This window comes from Pleurodeles waltl, chromosome 6, assembly GCF_031143425.1.
Source record: "Pleurodeles waltl isolate 20211129_DDA chromosome 6, aPleWal1.hap1.20221129, whole genome shotgun sequence".
NCBI classification, from domain to species: Eukaryota; Metazoa; Chordata; class Amphibia; order Caudata; family Salamandridae; genus Pleurodeles; species Pleurodeles waltl.
Window position 1 is genome coordinate 52,095,047 of NC_090445.1, and position 14,336 is coordinate 52,109,382.

The following is a 14,336-nucleotide window of genomic DNA, read 5'->3' on the forward strand; positions in this document are numbered from 1 at the left end:
ATAAGGGATAACTGGGCCTGGTGCAAGGTGCAAGTACGCCTTGGTACTCACTACAAGCCAGTCCAGCCTCCTACACATGCTAAGGGTCTGTCAGGCTGCCCTTTGCTCAGTCTGACAGACACCTGTTATGCTTTGAAAAGGGGAGGAGAGTCCCAGCACCTGTAAGGATGGGCAGCCACTGACCAGGAGGCCTTAGGTTGGAAAGATTAACTGTTCAGCAATGCCTTGGCCATGGTCAAGAAAATAATGCATTTAGATTTAGGGGGCAGACAGTTACTCTGCAGATGGGTCATTGTAGAGGGACTTCCCTGGTATTAGGCCACCACAAAAAAAATTCTTGCTGGAGCATCACTACGACCATTCACATTCATGATGTAAGGCTGCGTGTGATACGTAGATGGGCTTTGTATTCAAAGGGTAGCTTTGCAGTTTAAAATACTAGGCTCACACAAAGTTTAAATCTTTCCCAAATGTGTATGTTGCCTTTACAGTACACCACACATGGAAAGCTAGAACGTTCTGGAGGAACTAAATCTTTCCGCCAACATTATGCATGCCTCAAGGAGGCATATCTTTTTTTACCGTCCATGGTACAACCCCTTAAAACAAAGCAGGGTACAAGATACCTTAGTGTTACTGTAGGACTACTTTCCAACATAAAGCAAGATTTATGCTGGAAAGTAATTCTCAGTTCAACACTTTGCACCGGTTTGAGTCACTTTTTTGATGCAAACCTAGAGCAAAGTGCTAGTACATCTGTGCCAAAGTTCAGTCTTTGCCCCTTTCAGTGCTTTCCCTGTGAGCGAGATCCAGCGATGCCTTCACCTTTGAATATAAGGTGACGTCCTCTGTGAGGTGAGCTGCTGATGTTTGCATGTTTTCAGAGACAGAGGTTTCTAAGCATGGCAGAGACAGTGGTGACTGGCCGCAGGGTTGTTTTCCCCTGAGTGACCAGCTGAGAGCCGTTTTAGGCTTGTTTGTGAAGCTTCGTGACATACAAGACTGCGTTGGGTGGCATGCTTCCTTGAGAAGGAAGATTTTCCCTCACGGACAGACCCATTTTGGATACAAGCTCCTTATGGGTCCTGAGGACGCTTCGACATCAACATACCAGGAGTCCTTATTATTTACTGATATATGGACAGTGGCGGATTCCATTATTTGTTCTAATGTGTAAACAACAGCAGTAGACTGTGGCAATTGAGTTTAGCCTAATGGACTACCTGGATAGACCACCAGTATTGTTTGAAATGGAAATGGACTACAGCCTTTAAATAAGTAAGACTATAGGTGATGTTTAGGTAATTGTCCCAGAGACGTTTCTAGAGTGCCAAGTGGTCAATACTGCACAGAGTTTAAATAATAAAATAAATTGTATATATTAGGACAATAATAATTCATGTTTTATTGTACCAAGTGATATTTATTGATTGATCCCTCAAGAGTCAGTTTTGTGTCATAGGAATTGTTTTGAGAGACACAGCAAGATGCCGGGAAGAGAGACTTCTCTCATGAGAGACACCAAGGGGCAAATGTATTAAACTTTCATGCAGCGCAGTGTAGCAGAAGGCGGGAATGAGCCGTATTTAACAGTATATGGCACATTCCTGTCCTTTCCATGCACTCGCGCCCTTTTGGTTGCCTAGTGACAACGCAGGCACCCTTGCGCCATAGTGCAAGGGTGCCTGCATTGCTGACAGGATTGTTTGTTGTGCAGGAAGGGGCATGTTCCTGTGTTAAAACAATTCTCAGAGGCACTTTCCCCTGTCCAAGTGTGCTTCAGTGCACTTAGAAAGAGGAAACAAGGATAAATAAAGGTATTTTTTCTTGTTTCGCCTCCCCTGGGAAGGTGTAGCATTTTGACACATTCCCAGGTTTACCAGTGTTCGTAAATCTGGGAATGCTGCAGAGAAATGCAGCTCAGTGATTTGCACCACATTGTGTTTCTCTGGATTTATCTAGCCATGCAGGGGCATGGAAGGCGGCTTTACGTGACTTGATAAATCTGACTTAGTAGTTGTGTTGTCCTTACACCCCATTGTGTGGCATAAGGGTGACGCAACTCAATGATAAGTATGACACCAGGTATCAGGGTTCTGTTACAAAGTTAAATGCATCACAGGCTTCCGTTCCCACTCATACAAGGAAGGACCCTGACCTGTATAGCAGTTTTTTCGGTGCCTCTAGGGTGACAATAATGATGGCACACATTTGTGGATAACAAAAATTAAATGAAATCTGTTCTCCAGCTTTTGCAGGAGCACCCCAAAACATGTAATTCCATCCTTCCTTTTACCCTCCCCTACATACATACATTTTTGTTAGTGAAAATGCACAAATCCAAAAAATGTGCACCAAAGTGATAGTTAAGCAGCCCAATTCTGTGAATATTGCACTCCCCTGGTTCTAACCTTAATCTTCTTCTACTTTATGTATTCAGTATAGCACTCAATCTGTAAGCAATAGCAGCAAGAGGCAATGAGCCACCTATGGGTATTATATTTTGATTTATAGATTTGCTTTGGGCAAGGATGATGTGAAGAAACACTGTAAAGATGTGTTATACCTTTTCTTTCCACAATTACCATCCTGATAGCTATAGCATAGCTTACCTGTAATGGCTTAAATACACTAAATTATTTCCCTGGATCTGGACAGTCAAGAGAGGAGAGGTCTAGAGAAGGGGGAGGGGATATGTGTCTATCTAAGCTGTCACTTACTCTCCCTCCGTGTCGTTCGTATCCCCATCCTGTCCCATCAAAAGGTACTCCTTTCCAATCTTCAGCTCCATCCGGCACGTTTTGCGCTTAATGAAATTTCGGAACTGTCCCGCCTTAATCTTTTCATCCTTGGCTGTATGATGGTGAGATGGCAGCGGAAAGAGATAGAGATAGAAGGAGAGACAGGATGAGTAACAGAATCTTAATTAGTTTGCATTTAAAAATATCTTTTTTGGACAGTTAATTCATATGAAAAATCATACCAGGTATCTTATCCACTTTGTGCGTAACAATTGCCAAATGTTACATAGAAAGGCATTTTTCCCTCAGTGGTTGTATGCCAAAATATCACATACAAACATATTGTGTGGCATAAAACGTGTGCCCTAATTATAGTTTACTTAAAAGCCGTACCACTGGATGTACACCTTCTCTTATCAACTTCAATGGGGACCTATATTTGAAAACTATGGGCCATATTTAATAGAAAATGAAGGTGTGCTGTGCTGCGCCAAATTTGGCAGCGTTGCGCTCTGTCATTTTCAAAACGCAGGGATGCTCCGTATTTGCTAGAATACGGTGCACCCCTGTGTTTCCCCCCTCCCGGCGCTAAATTTGCAGCTGTGCGTCAACGCAGCCACCTTTGTACCATAGTACAAGGATGGCTGGGTTGAGGGGGAGATTGTTTTTGTGCAGGAAGGAACACCTTCCTGCACAAAAACAATCTTAAATGGTGATTTGCTCTTTCTATGTGTCCTGCAGAATGCATAGAAAGAGCAACAAACAAGGAGAAATGAAAGCATTTCTCCCCATTACGCCATGCCCCTGGGGTGGCATTAGATTTTTGCGCTGCCTCAGGTTTACGAAAACTCGTAAATCTGAAGCAGCGTCAAAATGCAATGGGTGTTGTTGTGGCACACCCACAGCAACACCCATTGCACGCCCCTTCCACGCAAAGTGCTGCGTGTGAAGGAGCCATATTTACAAGGTGTGGAAAAGCCACAAAAGTGGCTTAATGCCACCTTGTAAATGTGGCGCTAGTGGATCTTAAATATGCCCCTTCTTCTGGTTGATTATTTGCTACCACTGGCACTGCTGCTACTCCTGGTCTCAGGGGGCATGGAAGATCAAGGTAACTCTTTGAACCATATTTTTTTTTTGTACTTTTCCCTTCATGCCTTCAAATAAGAGGCTAATGATGGGCAAAGGGAGAGGCTAGGGCCGAATCTTATGATGCAACCAGGTGCATGAAGGAGTGTGATCTCACTGCCACTGGCCCAGGCATCTTGGCGAATCCATTGTCATAGGGTTTTTCCAACATATTGCATTCGACACATAACTATTACACAAATATTCATTTGACTTCCAATGGTTTTCAAGAGAGAGGGCAAGCAGCGAAATAACTGCAGGAATCTAGAGTCTAAAGATACCTTTCTGTCATTCCTAGGATCCCACTGCCATGCACTTTATAGGTTGCACGCACGGCATGGCCAATCAGAACTAAAACTGTTTTTAAAACTGTTCGCCTTCAACTAATGGTCTCCTGTGGATGCAACACGGCCGGACTTGTACGAAAAAAAAGAAGCTTGAAAAGGACTAATGTGCCCACTCACATGTGTCAGGAAGGGGAGGGAAGCAGCCATGCAGTTTGGATGACGTCAGCTTTTATTGTGTATGTGAGGGTTTGAGAAATGGACAGTAGCTCTTAGTGTCACATAGCCTGTGGATCTGGTGAGCAGTGGAAGCATGGAAATGGATGGTATCATGGGTCTTCATGGTCAAATCTGGAAGTGTAGCATTGTGGGCTGCATCAGTTTTACCACACAGTTCCAAGTACCCCACTGGGCTGCTATCCCTAAATTTAATGAACATTGTAGTCATCGTTCTGATTCCTGGGGCACAACTTAGAGGAAAACTGTTGTGAACACCATGAACGTTCTCATTTTATGCTTCTTCTATTTATCTTTCCTATGCCTGATTTCAGAGTCTTTCATCTCCTTTCAGAAAGTGTAAAGTTCTTAGAGTTGCACAAAGATGTTCACTCTATATGGTGACAAGTTTATTGTTTTCCGTTATGGACGATGTCATAATATCATGGAAACTCACTGTACAAGCTAACATGTTTTTATTAATTTTAGTTATAGGAGAATATAATCAATATGTGAATCAAGACAACACGTTTGCCGCCATGCAGGGGCGGTTCCTCCATTAGGGCGGAGGAGTTTTGCCCCTCCGCCAGCAGGGGCAGCTCCAAAAACATTCAAAGAAAACAATAATAAACTTAGTTTATTATCATTTTCTTCTAAAGGGAAGGGGTCACGGGGTAACGAGCAATGCTACCCCTCAGAGTGCATGTGTGTTTGCAGTAGGCTCTGGAGAGAGCATGCACAGGCTCCCAGTCTGCCTTGAAGCGCCCTGGCTGGGCGCTCCCAGCCAATCCTGACACTGCTCTCAGGACTGGCTGCAGGGCAGGCTGGTAGCTTGTGTCTGCAGCCGGCGACGGAGGAGCGGTGCGGCGGCAAGTTAAGGTTAGTGTGTTTTCTTTTTTTTAAATGAATGTTTATTGATTCCCCCCTTGCGCCACCCTGCCCTTTCCACCCCCACCCGAGCCACGACTGTTGCCATGCTGTTTAGTCTTTACATTAATGTCTGTAAATGCAGTTTTGTTTTATAAATAGAAAAATAAGATCTGCAATTAGATACTAAAAAAAACCAGGTATCTGACCAATAGCGTAGTGGGGTATCACGCTAGATCTATTATGCCAGAAGCCACACAGGTTTGCTCTGCCAGCCAACCCCTGGACAGTTTGATCTTTCATTTCAAAGGTGTTCCACAAGGGAGAATGAGGCATAACATGTGACTTACCACCATTATTTTACTGCACATTTTACTTGGCTCAACCTATTTTTTTCAGTACTATCTGCAGGATTTTCAGTGGGCAAATCGATGGGTTCTGCCAAGTTTGTGCACAACTCAGAATCCAGGATTAGGCACTAACACTTCTTACACCCAGCTTACAGTTTATCAAGGAGTGTGGACGAAAAATTGTTTGCATTACAAGGGTTGAGGTGGTTATTTCCCTATAGTGTGTTGTATAAGTGCTGTCCCCACATTTACAGGTCTGAGGTGGTGGAGATCCCCACTGGATTTACATTCTGTTTATGATCCATGTCCCCGGTGCATAAATGGCAAGTTTGGTCTTATGCTGAGGCACCTTTTATGCAGAGGCTCTTCTCTCTAGAGGAATTTGACCATGAAGAGCACTGTAGCACATTATGCAAAGGTATTCTAAACCAAATTGATTAACAATTTACAGCAGGCACACAGAGAAAGGGATTGCAATAAAGACGTAAGGAGATATTGACACAAGAGCTAGAACTAGGTCTTCAGTCAATTAAAGGGGGACAGACATAGGAAGTAAAACTTATGACATGATGGGAAGAGTTGCTGATGGAGCATTCTGCAGTGTCATTCAGGTGATAGGGTTCTTGCAGAGAGCAGTCCTGCCTCTTCTCTGCTCTTGTGGCTTGCTGTGTGACTACAGGTGCTGCAAGGGTAGCCACAGGTGCTTTACGTGGAGCCATGGAGTCAGATTTGTGATTCCTCTCTAATACACTTGGCAAATGCAATTCTTTAGTAGAAAGGCAACGGTTTTGGTTCTCTGGATTCAAAGAATTGTAAAAGATACATTTGACAACTTTCTTTCCACAATGTCCCTAGCTCCAAGGGGATGACAGGAGAATTTGCATTTTCCCTCAGCATTTTTATTGCATACAAGGCTCCTTGTTCCTAACTCACTGAATCATAGTACATTGGCTCTCCCATCTATGCTGATGATACCCAGCTTCTCTTGAAGCTGTGGGACTGCTCATGTGACCAACAGCTGACTGGACCATTACCTAGCAAAGGACAATATTGGGTGCAGAAAAAGAAGTTCTGCCGCAATGACAGAATATGTGTCTGGACCTGACTTCCTATTCCAGTATTCTAATTGGCTCGGCCGATCTTGGGGAGTCTGTCAGTCCTCACACTGTGGTCACACTTGACTCTGAAGAGAAGTTTACATATTGACCTAAAGGGGTGGTCAAAAGAGTCTTCTACCATCTATACACACTAGGAAAAATGTTACCTTCACTGACCCTCCCACAGTGAGAGACACTATACTGATGACTATATCAGTCTACTAGCTAAAAGAACTGGGAAACTGAAAAGGGCAACAAGTCATGCTGCACACCCCGCCTTGAGAGTGCGTCATGCAGCTGACATCACCCTTCACTGAAGGCTCTACACTGGCCACCTATAAGAGAGTGAACACATTTGAGACCTGCACATATTGGCTCCAGATCACATAATTACCATCTTCTAAAAATATCTGTAGACCAAACACCTCTGAACCTGCTGGCCAACTACCATGACAAACAAAAGCAGGTCAGATGGGGGTTCAATTACTCTCAAGACTCCACCATTTGCAAATCCCTCACCATCCAGCTCAAAATCACAGAGAATTTACTGATTTAAATTGTACTTGTTGGTGATGGGTGTCCAGCCCCTAAAAGTCTCAGTCATGATGTTGGGATCACTTTCAACTGCACTTCAAACTGATTGGACTCAGTTTCTAGACTACCTTCTTCCCACCTATACCTTGTTAGTGCTTATAAATGACTGTCAAGTGGCATTATGTGTGATATTAATTTTGCGTATTTAATATAATACAGTACAATAAATAGCTACTAACCCCCTGACAGACAGCATTATTATATGAATAGGGATCTGTCTTGAGAACTGGAACTCCTCCACGCCCCTACTTCAGACATAAGCTCTACAAACCTGTTTTCCTTTTAGCCACAAACTATACAACTTTGTTTTCACCTTAGACCCATGCCCCCCCAACTTCACTTTCCCTCCACAGTCCCCGGCATTTCAGCAGACATTGTGTCGTTTGATACATACAGCTTTGCAGGACTTCGAGGATCTGCATCTTGTAAACCTTGAATGAGTTTACATCTGAGGTGCTCACCAACTTGACTTTGTATCCTGCGAAAGCAAGTTTTAGGGTTAGTAAAGGTGGTGGGCTTTGGGACTGAATCACTTACAATCTATTTATATTAACATTGCCAGAAAACCAGGAGGTGTCATGACATGATGGTGCTTCTGAAAGGATGGTAGTGGTGCAGAAAGTCAGCCACCTCAGGTCTCTGTAAAGGCAATAGGGCTAAGACCTAGCGAGCACTCCCTGGATCCTCCCAACACATCCCCATGTCTATACATGTGATCGGTGCTTAATTTGAGCCAGTGGTTGCTGGTAGATTCCACTGGCCCTTATTTTTCAGGAACAACACTTATTTTTCTGTCTAAGACATTTATCAAAAGCAAAAGAGGGAAAACCGCCAAAATCAGAGAGACAGACGGGGGAAGAGAAAGATGGATAAACTGTCACAAAGGGAAAAAGCTGGAACCTGCAAGATTGAGACAAAAGGGACAGGGAGTTTATGGTAGTGTAATAAAGAGACATGAGGTGGATTTAAGACTACCAGCCTTGGCATTTGGTGCTCTAACATTTAATTACACCAGCTGCGGGCTTCTGAGCAGAACTTTGGGAACCAGCATTCTTTCTTTTATAAATTAAGCACTGCATTCCAGTCTGCTGAAGGCCTATGTGTAAGGGCATGAGCCCCTCACCCACATAAGCTCCCCAAAGTTGGGTTTATTGGGCCCTCACTTACTCATTAATAATACAGGGATCGAAGGGCCCCAGTCTATCTGTTCTCCAAAGCCAATCTCTGTTTTTCTTAGCCTACCCTTTGACCATCCTTCTGCCTCACTTACCATACTTGACTCTGGGGCTGTAACAGGCATGGCTGTGTCGGGGGTCCACGTCTTCTGCTATGCTCAAGGTCGTAGTCTTTTTTGGACAGGGTCCTTCAAAACAAAACACAAAGCCTGAGTGAGTCATGTTCCAACCCGAATGCAACAAGTTGAAGACTTTGCCATGAAACAGTAAGGCCATGTTTTAGACATAAAGCTCACTAACAGTGTGTAATAAATGCTCTGACCAGCCTTTCCATCAACTTGTTAGATCATCTTCACTTCAGTTTCTCCATCAACTTTCCAGCACCCAAGGCAAAAGGGTATCCACTTACTGTTGTAAGCCACCTCTATACTTATACCCATCACTCAAGAGCTAACTGAAAATATATTTCTGCATTTATTGGAGAAAGTAGGCAGAAGGTGCACCATTACCAAAATATTGAATACAATCTCCTGGTGTAGTAGAACCATCCGGGTGGGAATTGCTGTTGCAGGAGGAGCATAACACCCCGCCCACCCCACCCAGTAGTTTGGTTTTACCTCTCTGTTATGGGTTTTCGAGACAGGAATGGGAAGCAACACTCAGCTGCAGTTTTAATACACATTTTGTCCATTATTACCTTATTTTCCCACATTAAAAAATTATAGGTAAAACACAGGTCAAACTCTAGGTTTAAATCTGTATTCAGGTAGTTGTGCCTAGGTATGGATCTATCAATAAACTCACACTAACAGTTGTGTTGTAAAATATACTGTACATTGGTGTACATCACAATATTGGCCAACACGTATATTGACTCAACAATGTTGGCTTTTCACGCATCAACAAAGTAAGCTATACACAGGGAAGTACAGATTTACTATTCTTAATACCACATCTTCACCACATTGTGCAAGTCGATACTATGGAAGCACCATAAGTGCAGGTCACTATTTAAACTTCAGTATTATGGCAGAGCACTGCTGTACCCTAATCAACTGATGTAAATCTTTTAGTGTTAAGGTTTTTACATATTCAGACCGTGTTATAAACAACATACATAACTGTACATATTTTGTGCACTATTAAACCCCAGAATTACATATATTCCTGGATGTGTGCTAACCTCTGTGGTTATGACAATGCCACTACTATGGGCATGTTCAAGAAGAGAGTTCATGCATTGCTCAGACAGAGGAAGTACAACCCTTGTCTCAGAATGGTGGGAAATTAAAATGGCCCAAGGGGGTAGACAGAATCAATGTTCAAATGCCTCAGTTAATTCATAAGTATATCTAAAAACCCTTATACACCCGAAGAACCATAGTCAGGTTTGATAACACAATAGAGAGCTCGAACAGGTCTCTGACGCCTTCCCAGACCTTATCAGTCAGATACAGCAATAAATGTTTCTCAGTTGGAGGGCTGACTGTCTAACACACATCCCCTCACCACCTGTGCCAAGAACTGCCTAACTGTAAGATACAGAATTGTTTAAGACTATTCAGTTTGGGTTGTAATATTGGGCCAGATGTACGAAAATGCAATTTTGCATTTCCTAAATAGCAACTTCATAGAAATCGCTATTTAGGAAATGGAAACTGCTATGTACAGACATATCGATTTCCTAATCGTGAGTCCTACAAAGTAGGAATTGCTATTAGGAAATTAGAAGTAAGGAATCCCATTGAATTTGTGTCAAAGGGTCAGTTTTGCATTTCCAAAATATAATTGGAACATGCTAAACCAAGGATGGAAATGGGCAAAAGGCCCCCCTTGGAGCACCCCAAAAATAGTGGTGCACATGTAGAGCACACATATGCCCAAGGGACATGTGTGTGCTATATTGCAATCTTAAAAAAGCATTTTGGGGTGCTTTTTTTTTAAATTGTACATGGTTACCATCGACTTCAAGTCAGTGGTAATTGCATTTCCTAAATGCCCAAATCACATTTATTTAGGAAATGCTTTGTACATAATAGGAATCGCAAATAGGTAGTTCGTATTTGCGATTTCCTGTTCTGGGGATCGCAAATTGCAATTTCTACATAGTAGAAATCACAATTTGCAATTTCTTAAATACCTTTGAACAACAGAAAAGGCTGTTTTGCATTTCTTAAATGCCAGAAATACCATTAGGAAATGCAAAAGGGCTTTGTAGATCTGGACCATTCTTCTTTAGCCTGAAAGCACAACACCTAGAGAAGATGATTATAACTAGGAAACCTGTTTATGTGCAATGATGAGCGCCAGGCAGGTCCCTGAGATTGGTGGTAGCCGCCATCGTTTAGGCTGATTTATTATTCTAATGTCTCAAGGTGTCTCTGCTTCACTATTGTCCAATGCTTTATAAACTCCAAAATTAGAACTGAGGCAGCTGATAGTTTGAGAAACTCTCTTCAAAGAATTGTGGAATAGACAATTTTCATCAGATGAAGTTTCTAAAGGGATATGAGGAACTGCCTATAGGATATTGTTTGTGAACCAGAGAGAGGGTATATTTGTGTGTACACAGGCCACTTTGTTTATCTTCAAAGCCAACTGCATCATTTAAAATGCCATCACAACCAGCAATCCGCATCCATATGTGGACAAACTTGTCACCTGAGTGGCTTTCGGAACCCTCAGATTTAAGGTACCATCGGACTGCAGAAAAGAAATGCAAGAAAGACAAAACAAGGCAACAGAGTTTCGACATCTATGCATAAGGACAAGAAACAACCTTCCTGTACCCATCAGGACCGACAGCCCCAAGTTCAAGTTTATTTTGATCAGTGGGACACTTTCATAGCTACGTTTTTTGTGGGGAGTCAATTCATTCCTTTGCAGAAGCTAGTTCTGATCATTCACATTTTTGTAATTGCCATAAAATGCCAACCGTTCCCTAATCTGGTAATATATTCAGAGGTAAAGTGAGGAAAGAAATGAGTGGGTTGGATTAGACCATCAGTTCTTTTAGCCTTAACTCTTGTAAGAAGATATCCTAAATGCAAAAAGGTGACATTCTTCAGGTATTATAACCAATATGCCACAATGTTGCTTTGTCTGGGGCCTTTAGAAGGAAAGTAAGGGCTTTGTCTCTTACACTTAGCTCATGCACCCATGTGCAGAAACTTTTTTGTAGGGGTGGGCAGAATTCATGGAGTTCCACTCTGCGGTATTCCGCAGAGTTGCATAAAATCTCCGCAAGATTCTGTGGAGTTTTGCCAGTAGGTGGAAATATGCAAGTTGTGCTGCAATTTCGTGTTAGTAGCGTGAGCAGCACTGAAAAAATCAGCGCAAGAGCGCACAGCCAATCAAACTGATTTTGCTGCCACTCAAGTACAAAATTTACTCAAACAGCAGCCCATCTACTAAAGAGAAGCAGCCCTCTGACTGTGAGACAGACTGCAACTGCTCGTGCTAGGAAATGGTGCCAGTGAATGCCAAATCCGGCTCGCATTTCTGAACCCTCATGGGAAAAATTCTGCCATGTGGCGATTGGCAGAATTTGGTCGGAACTCTGCTTTATTGGCTTTGACCAGTGTGGAGATCGCTACACTTGGGACCTTTTTAGTTGGAAAAAGGCTCGGTTCACAGAAGGAAATGGTGAGAGGGTCAGTGAGGAATCTGTGGTCAGATAGAGTATTTACCAAAAGCAAATAAATTGTTATTCTGCTTCATACTTCTAACTGCAGAATTCTCTCCTTATGGAAAGATACCAAAGCAGTACCTTTCACATGTTGGGACTGTGAACTGGCTAAAACCAAAATGTCCTGCAGCACTGAGTAGGAACAAAGCCTATATCAATGGGCCTGGCGGTCCAGACAGCAGTGCTTAATGAACAAATGGAGTGACACCTACGTAGAATTCTGGCAAAAAACCAGAACCAGCACTCCAAATTCCAATGCAGTGGTAGCAGCCTTGACTCTGGTGGAAAGACCCTGCAAACCTTCTGTAGGCTGCTTCTGAGTCAATGCATAGCAGATTGTATGGAGAGCACATGGTGGTCCTCTTCTTCACTACCTTGCCTTTTTTCACTTCATCGAATTCCACAAAGAACTGCTTGTCCAGACCACGTTCCCTTGTACGATCTATGTAAAAACTTAGAGTCTGTGTGGATGTAGGTGATGGACTCTCTCCTCCTCCTTAGAGGGGTGGTTTGGAATGAAGCATGCAGATAGGATCATGCTTTGCCCAACATGAAAATGAGTTACCAATTTCAGATCAAAGGAAGTGTGGGTTCTCAGGACCAGCTTGTCTGGGAAGAAACTAGTATATAGTAGGTTGACGGAGAGGATTGCTGCTCACTTTTTCACTGAGGTTATACAGACACTGCAGAAAGCCAAAAAAGCCAATTGGTACCACTTTAAAGTGTCCAAAAAAACACCTTGCTGGGCTGATTCAGCCACTGATGATCAGCTAGGCATCAGTAGCTGAGTTTGTCCAGTCTGACATTTATAGATCCAGCCAAGTGATATACCACCAGGAAAATCCAAAGGTTTCCCAGTCATTTTCAGAGGCAAAGTGCCTTCTGCAGAGGGTCCATGAACCCACTCTACCCTGCTTTTGCAATGCCATGTCGCAGTTATATTGTGGTCAGTACATGTACTAGCCTCCCTTTTATGGATGGTAGAAAGGTCTTCAACTCAAAGCAGGTGGCCCACAGCTACAAAAGTTTGATGTGGAGCAAGGCTTCCGCCATAGACTAAATGCCCCTGATCTCCACCTCTCCCAAGAGGCAGTCCCAAGTCAGATGCAAAGCACTGGTCACCACTGTTAACTTTGGGTGGTATAGGGAGTGGGGTCTGCCACTAACCCAACTGCAGTACAGCAATCACCACTGCAGGTCTTTTGCAGTCTCCTCCGAAACCTGAATGTGATCAGAAAGGTTCCCCTGATGCTGTGCCCACTGGGACTTCAGATTCTACTGACAAGCCTACTTATGCCACATGTCATGCTTCATCAACAGGATGCAGGAAGCCTTCAGTCCCAGCAGCCTCAGAGTCATCCTCACTGAGATCCAATACAGAGGTTCAAACATCGCAATCATGCCTGAATGTCCTAGACTCACCATCCATGGTTTGGGTGGAGGCACAAAACTACCATATCTAGAATGGCTCCGATGATGAGGAGCATCTGTGATGGAGCCTGGTATGACTTTTGTTTATTGTGAGCCTGAATTATGTTAGGAGGTTTGCCGTGGTCTTTAGGTGTGTGGTGACTGCCTGGGATGAGCCCACCTTCAGTAGCTAGTCATAGAGGAAGGGGAGAAGTGGAATGCCTGACCTCCAAAGATGTACAGCAACCTCAGCCATCACTTTAAGGTACACCTGAGGGGCGATGGTGAGGCCAAAGGAAAGCACAGTGAACTGAAAATGCTGCTGCTCCAATGTGTGGGCCTACAGGTCAAGGATGTGGAAACAAGTGTCCTGCAGGTCCAACGCTACTATCCAGTCTCCAGGGATGAGGGCAGATAAGATGTGAGCCAGGATGAGAATCTTGAATGAGTCCATGAGGAGGAAGGTTTCGAAAGGGCGAAGGTGTAAAATAGGATGAAGGCAACAGGAAGTAGTAGGACCAAAGACTACTGATCCTGTGACAGATGATCTACTGTCAGCTGTTCTGAGTATAATGGAAGGTGCAGCGGGGTGACAAGAAACAGTTGGGCACTATCATACTGAATAATCTGTAGGACCCATTTGTCTAAAGTTATCACCTGCCACCCAGGCAGAAAATGCTTCCAACAGGATGGCTCTGTGACTCAAAGGGTGCACTAAATAGGTTTGAGGGCAGAAGATAGTGTTGCATGCTACCCCTGTTGTCAAAGCGGTCTGTGGGTACTGCA

General features: G+C 43.5%; 1 protein-coding gene across 1 annotated transcript in view; it reads right to left on the reverse strand.

Moving 5' to 3' along the window:
- Positions 1-14,336, reverse strand: part of LOC138299178 (complement C4-B-like) — a 541,079-nt gene that overhangs the window by 13,214 nt on the left and 513,529 nt on the right. The window contains exons 38-40 of the mRNA XM_069237273.1: positions 8,548-8,640; positions 7,672-7,755; positions 2,721-2,853 (exon numbers count right to left, since the gene is read on the reverse strand). Of these exons, the coding sequence (XP_069093374.1) occupies positions 2,721-2,853; positions 7,672-7,755; positions 8,548-8,640 (310 nt within the window). The remainder of the gene's footprint in view (positions 1-2,720; positions 2,854-7,671; positions 7,756-8,547; positions 8,641-14,336) is intronic.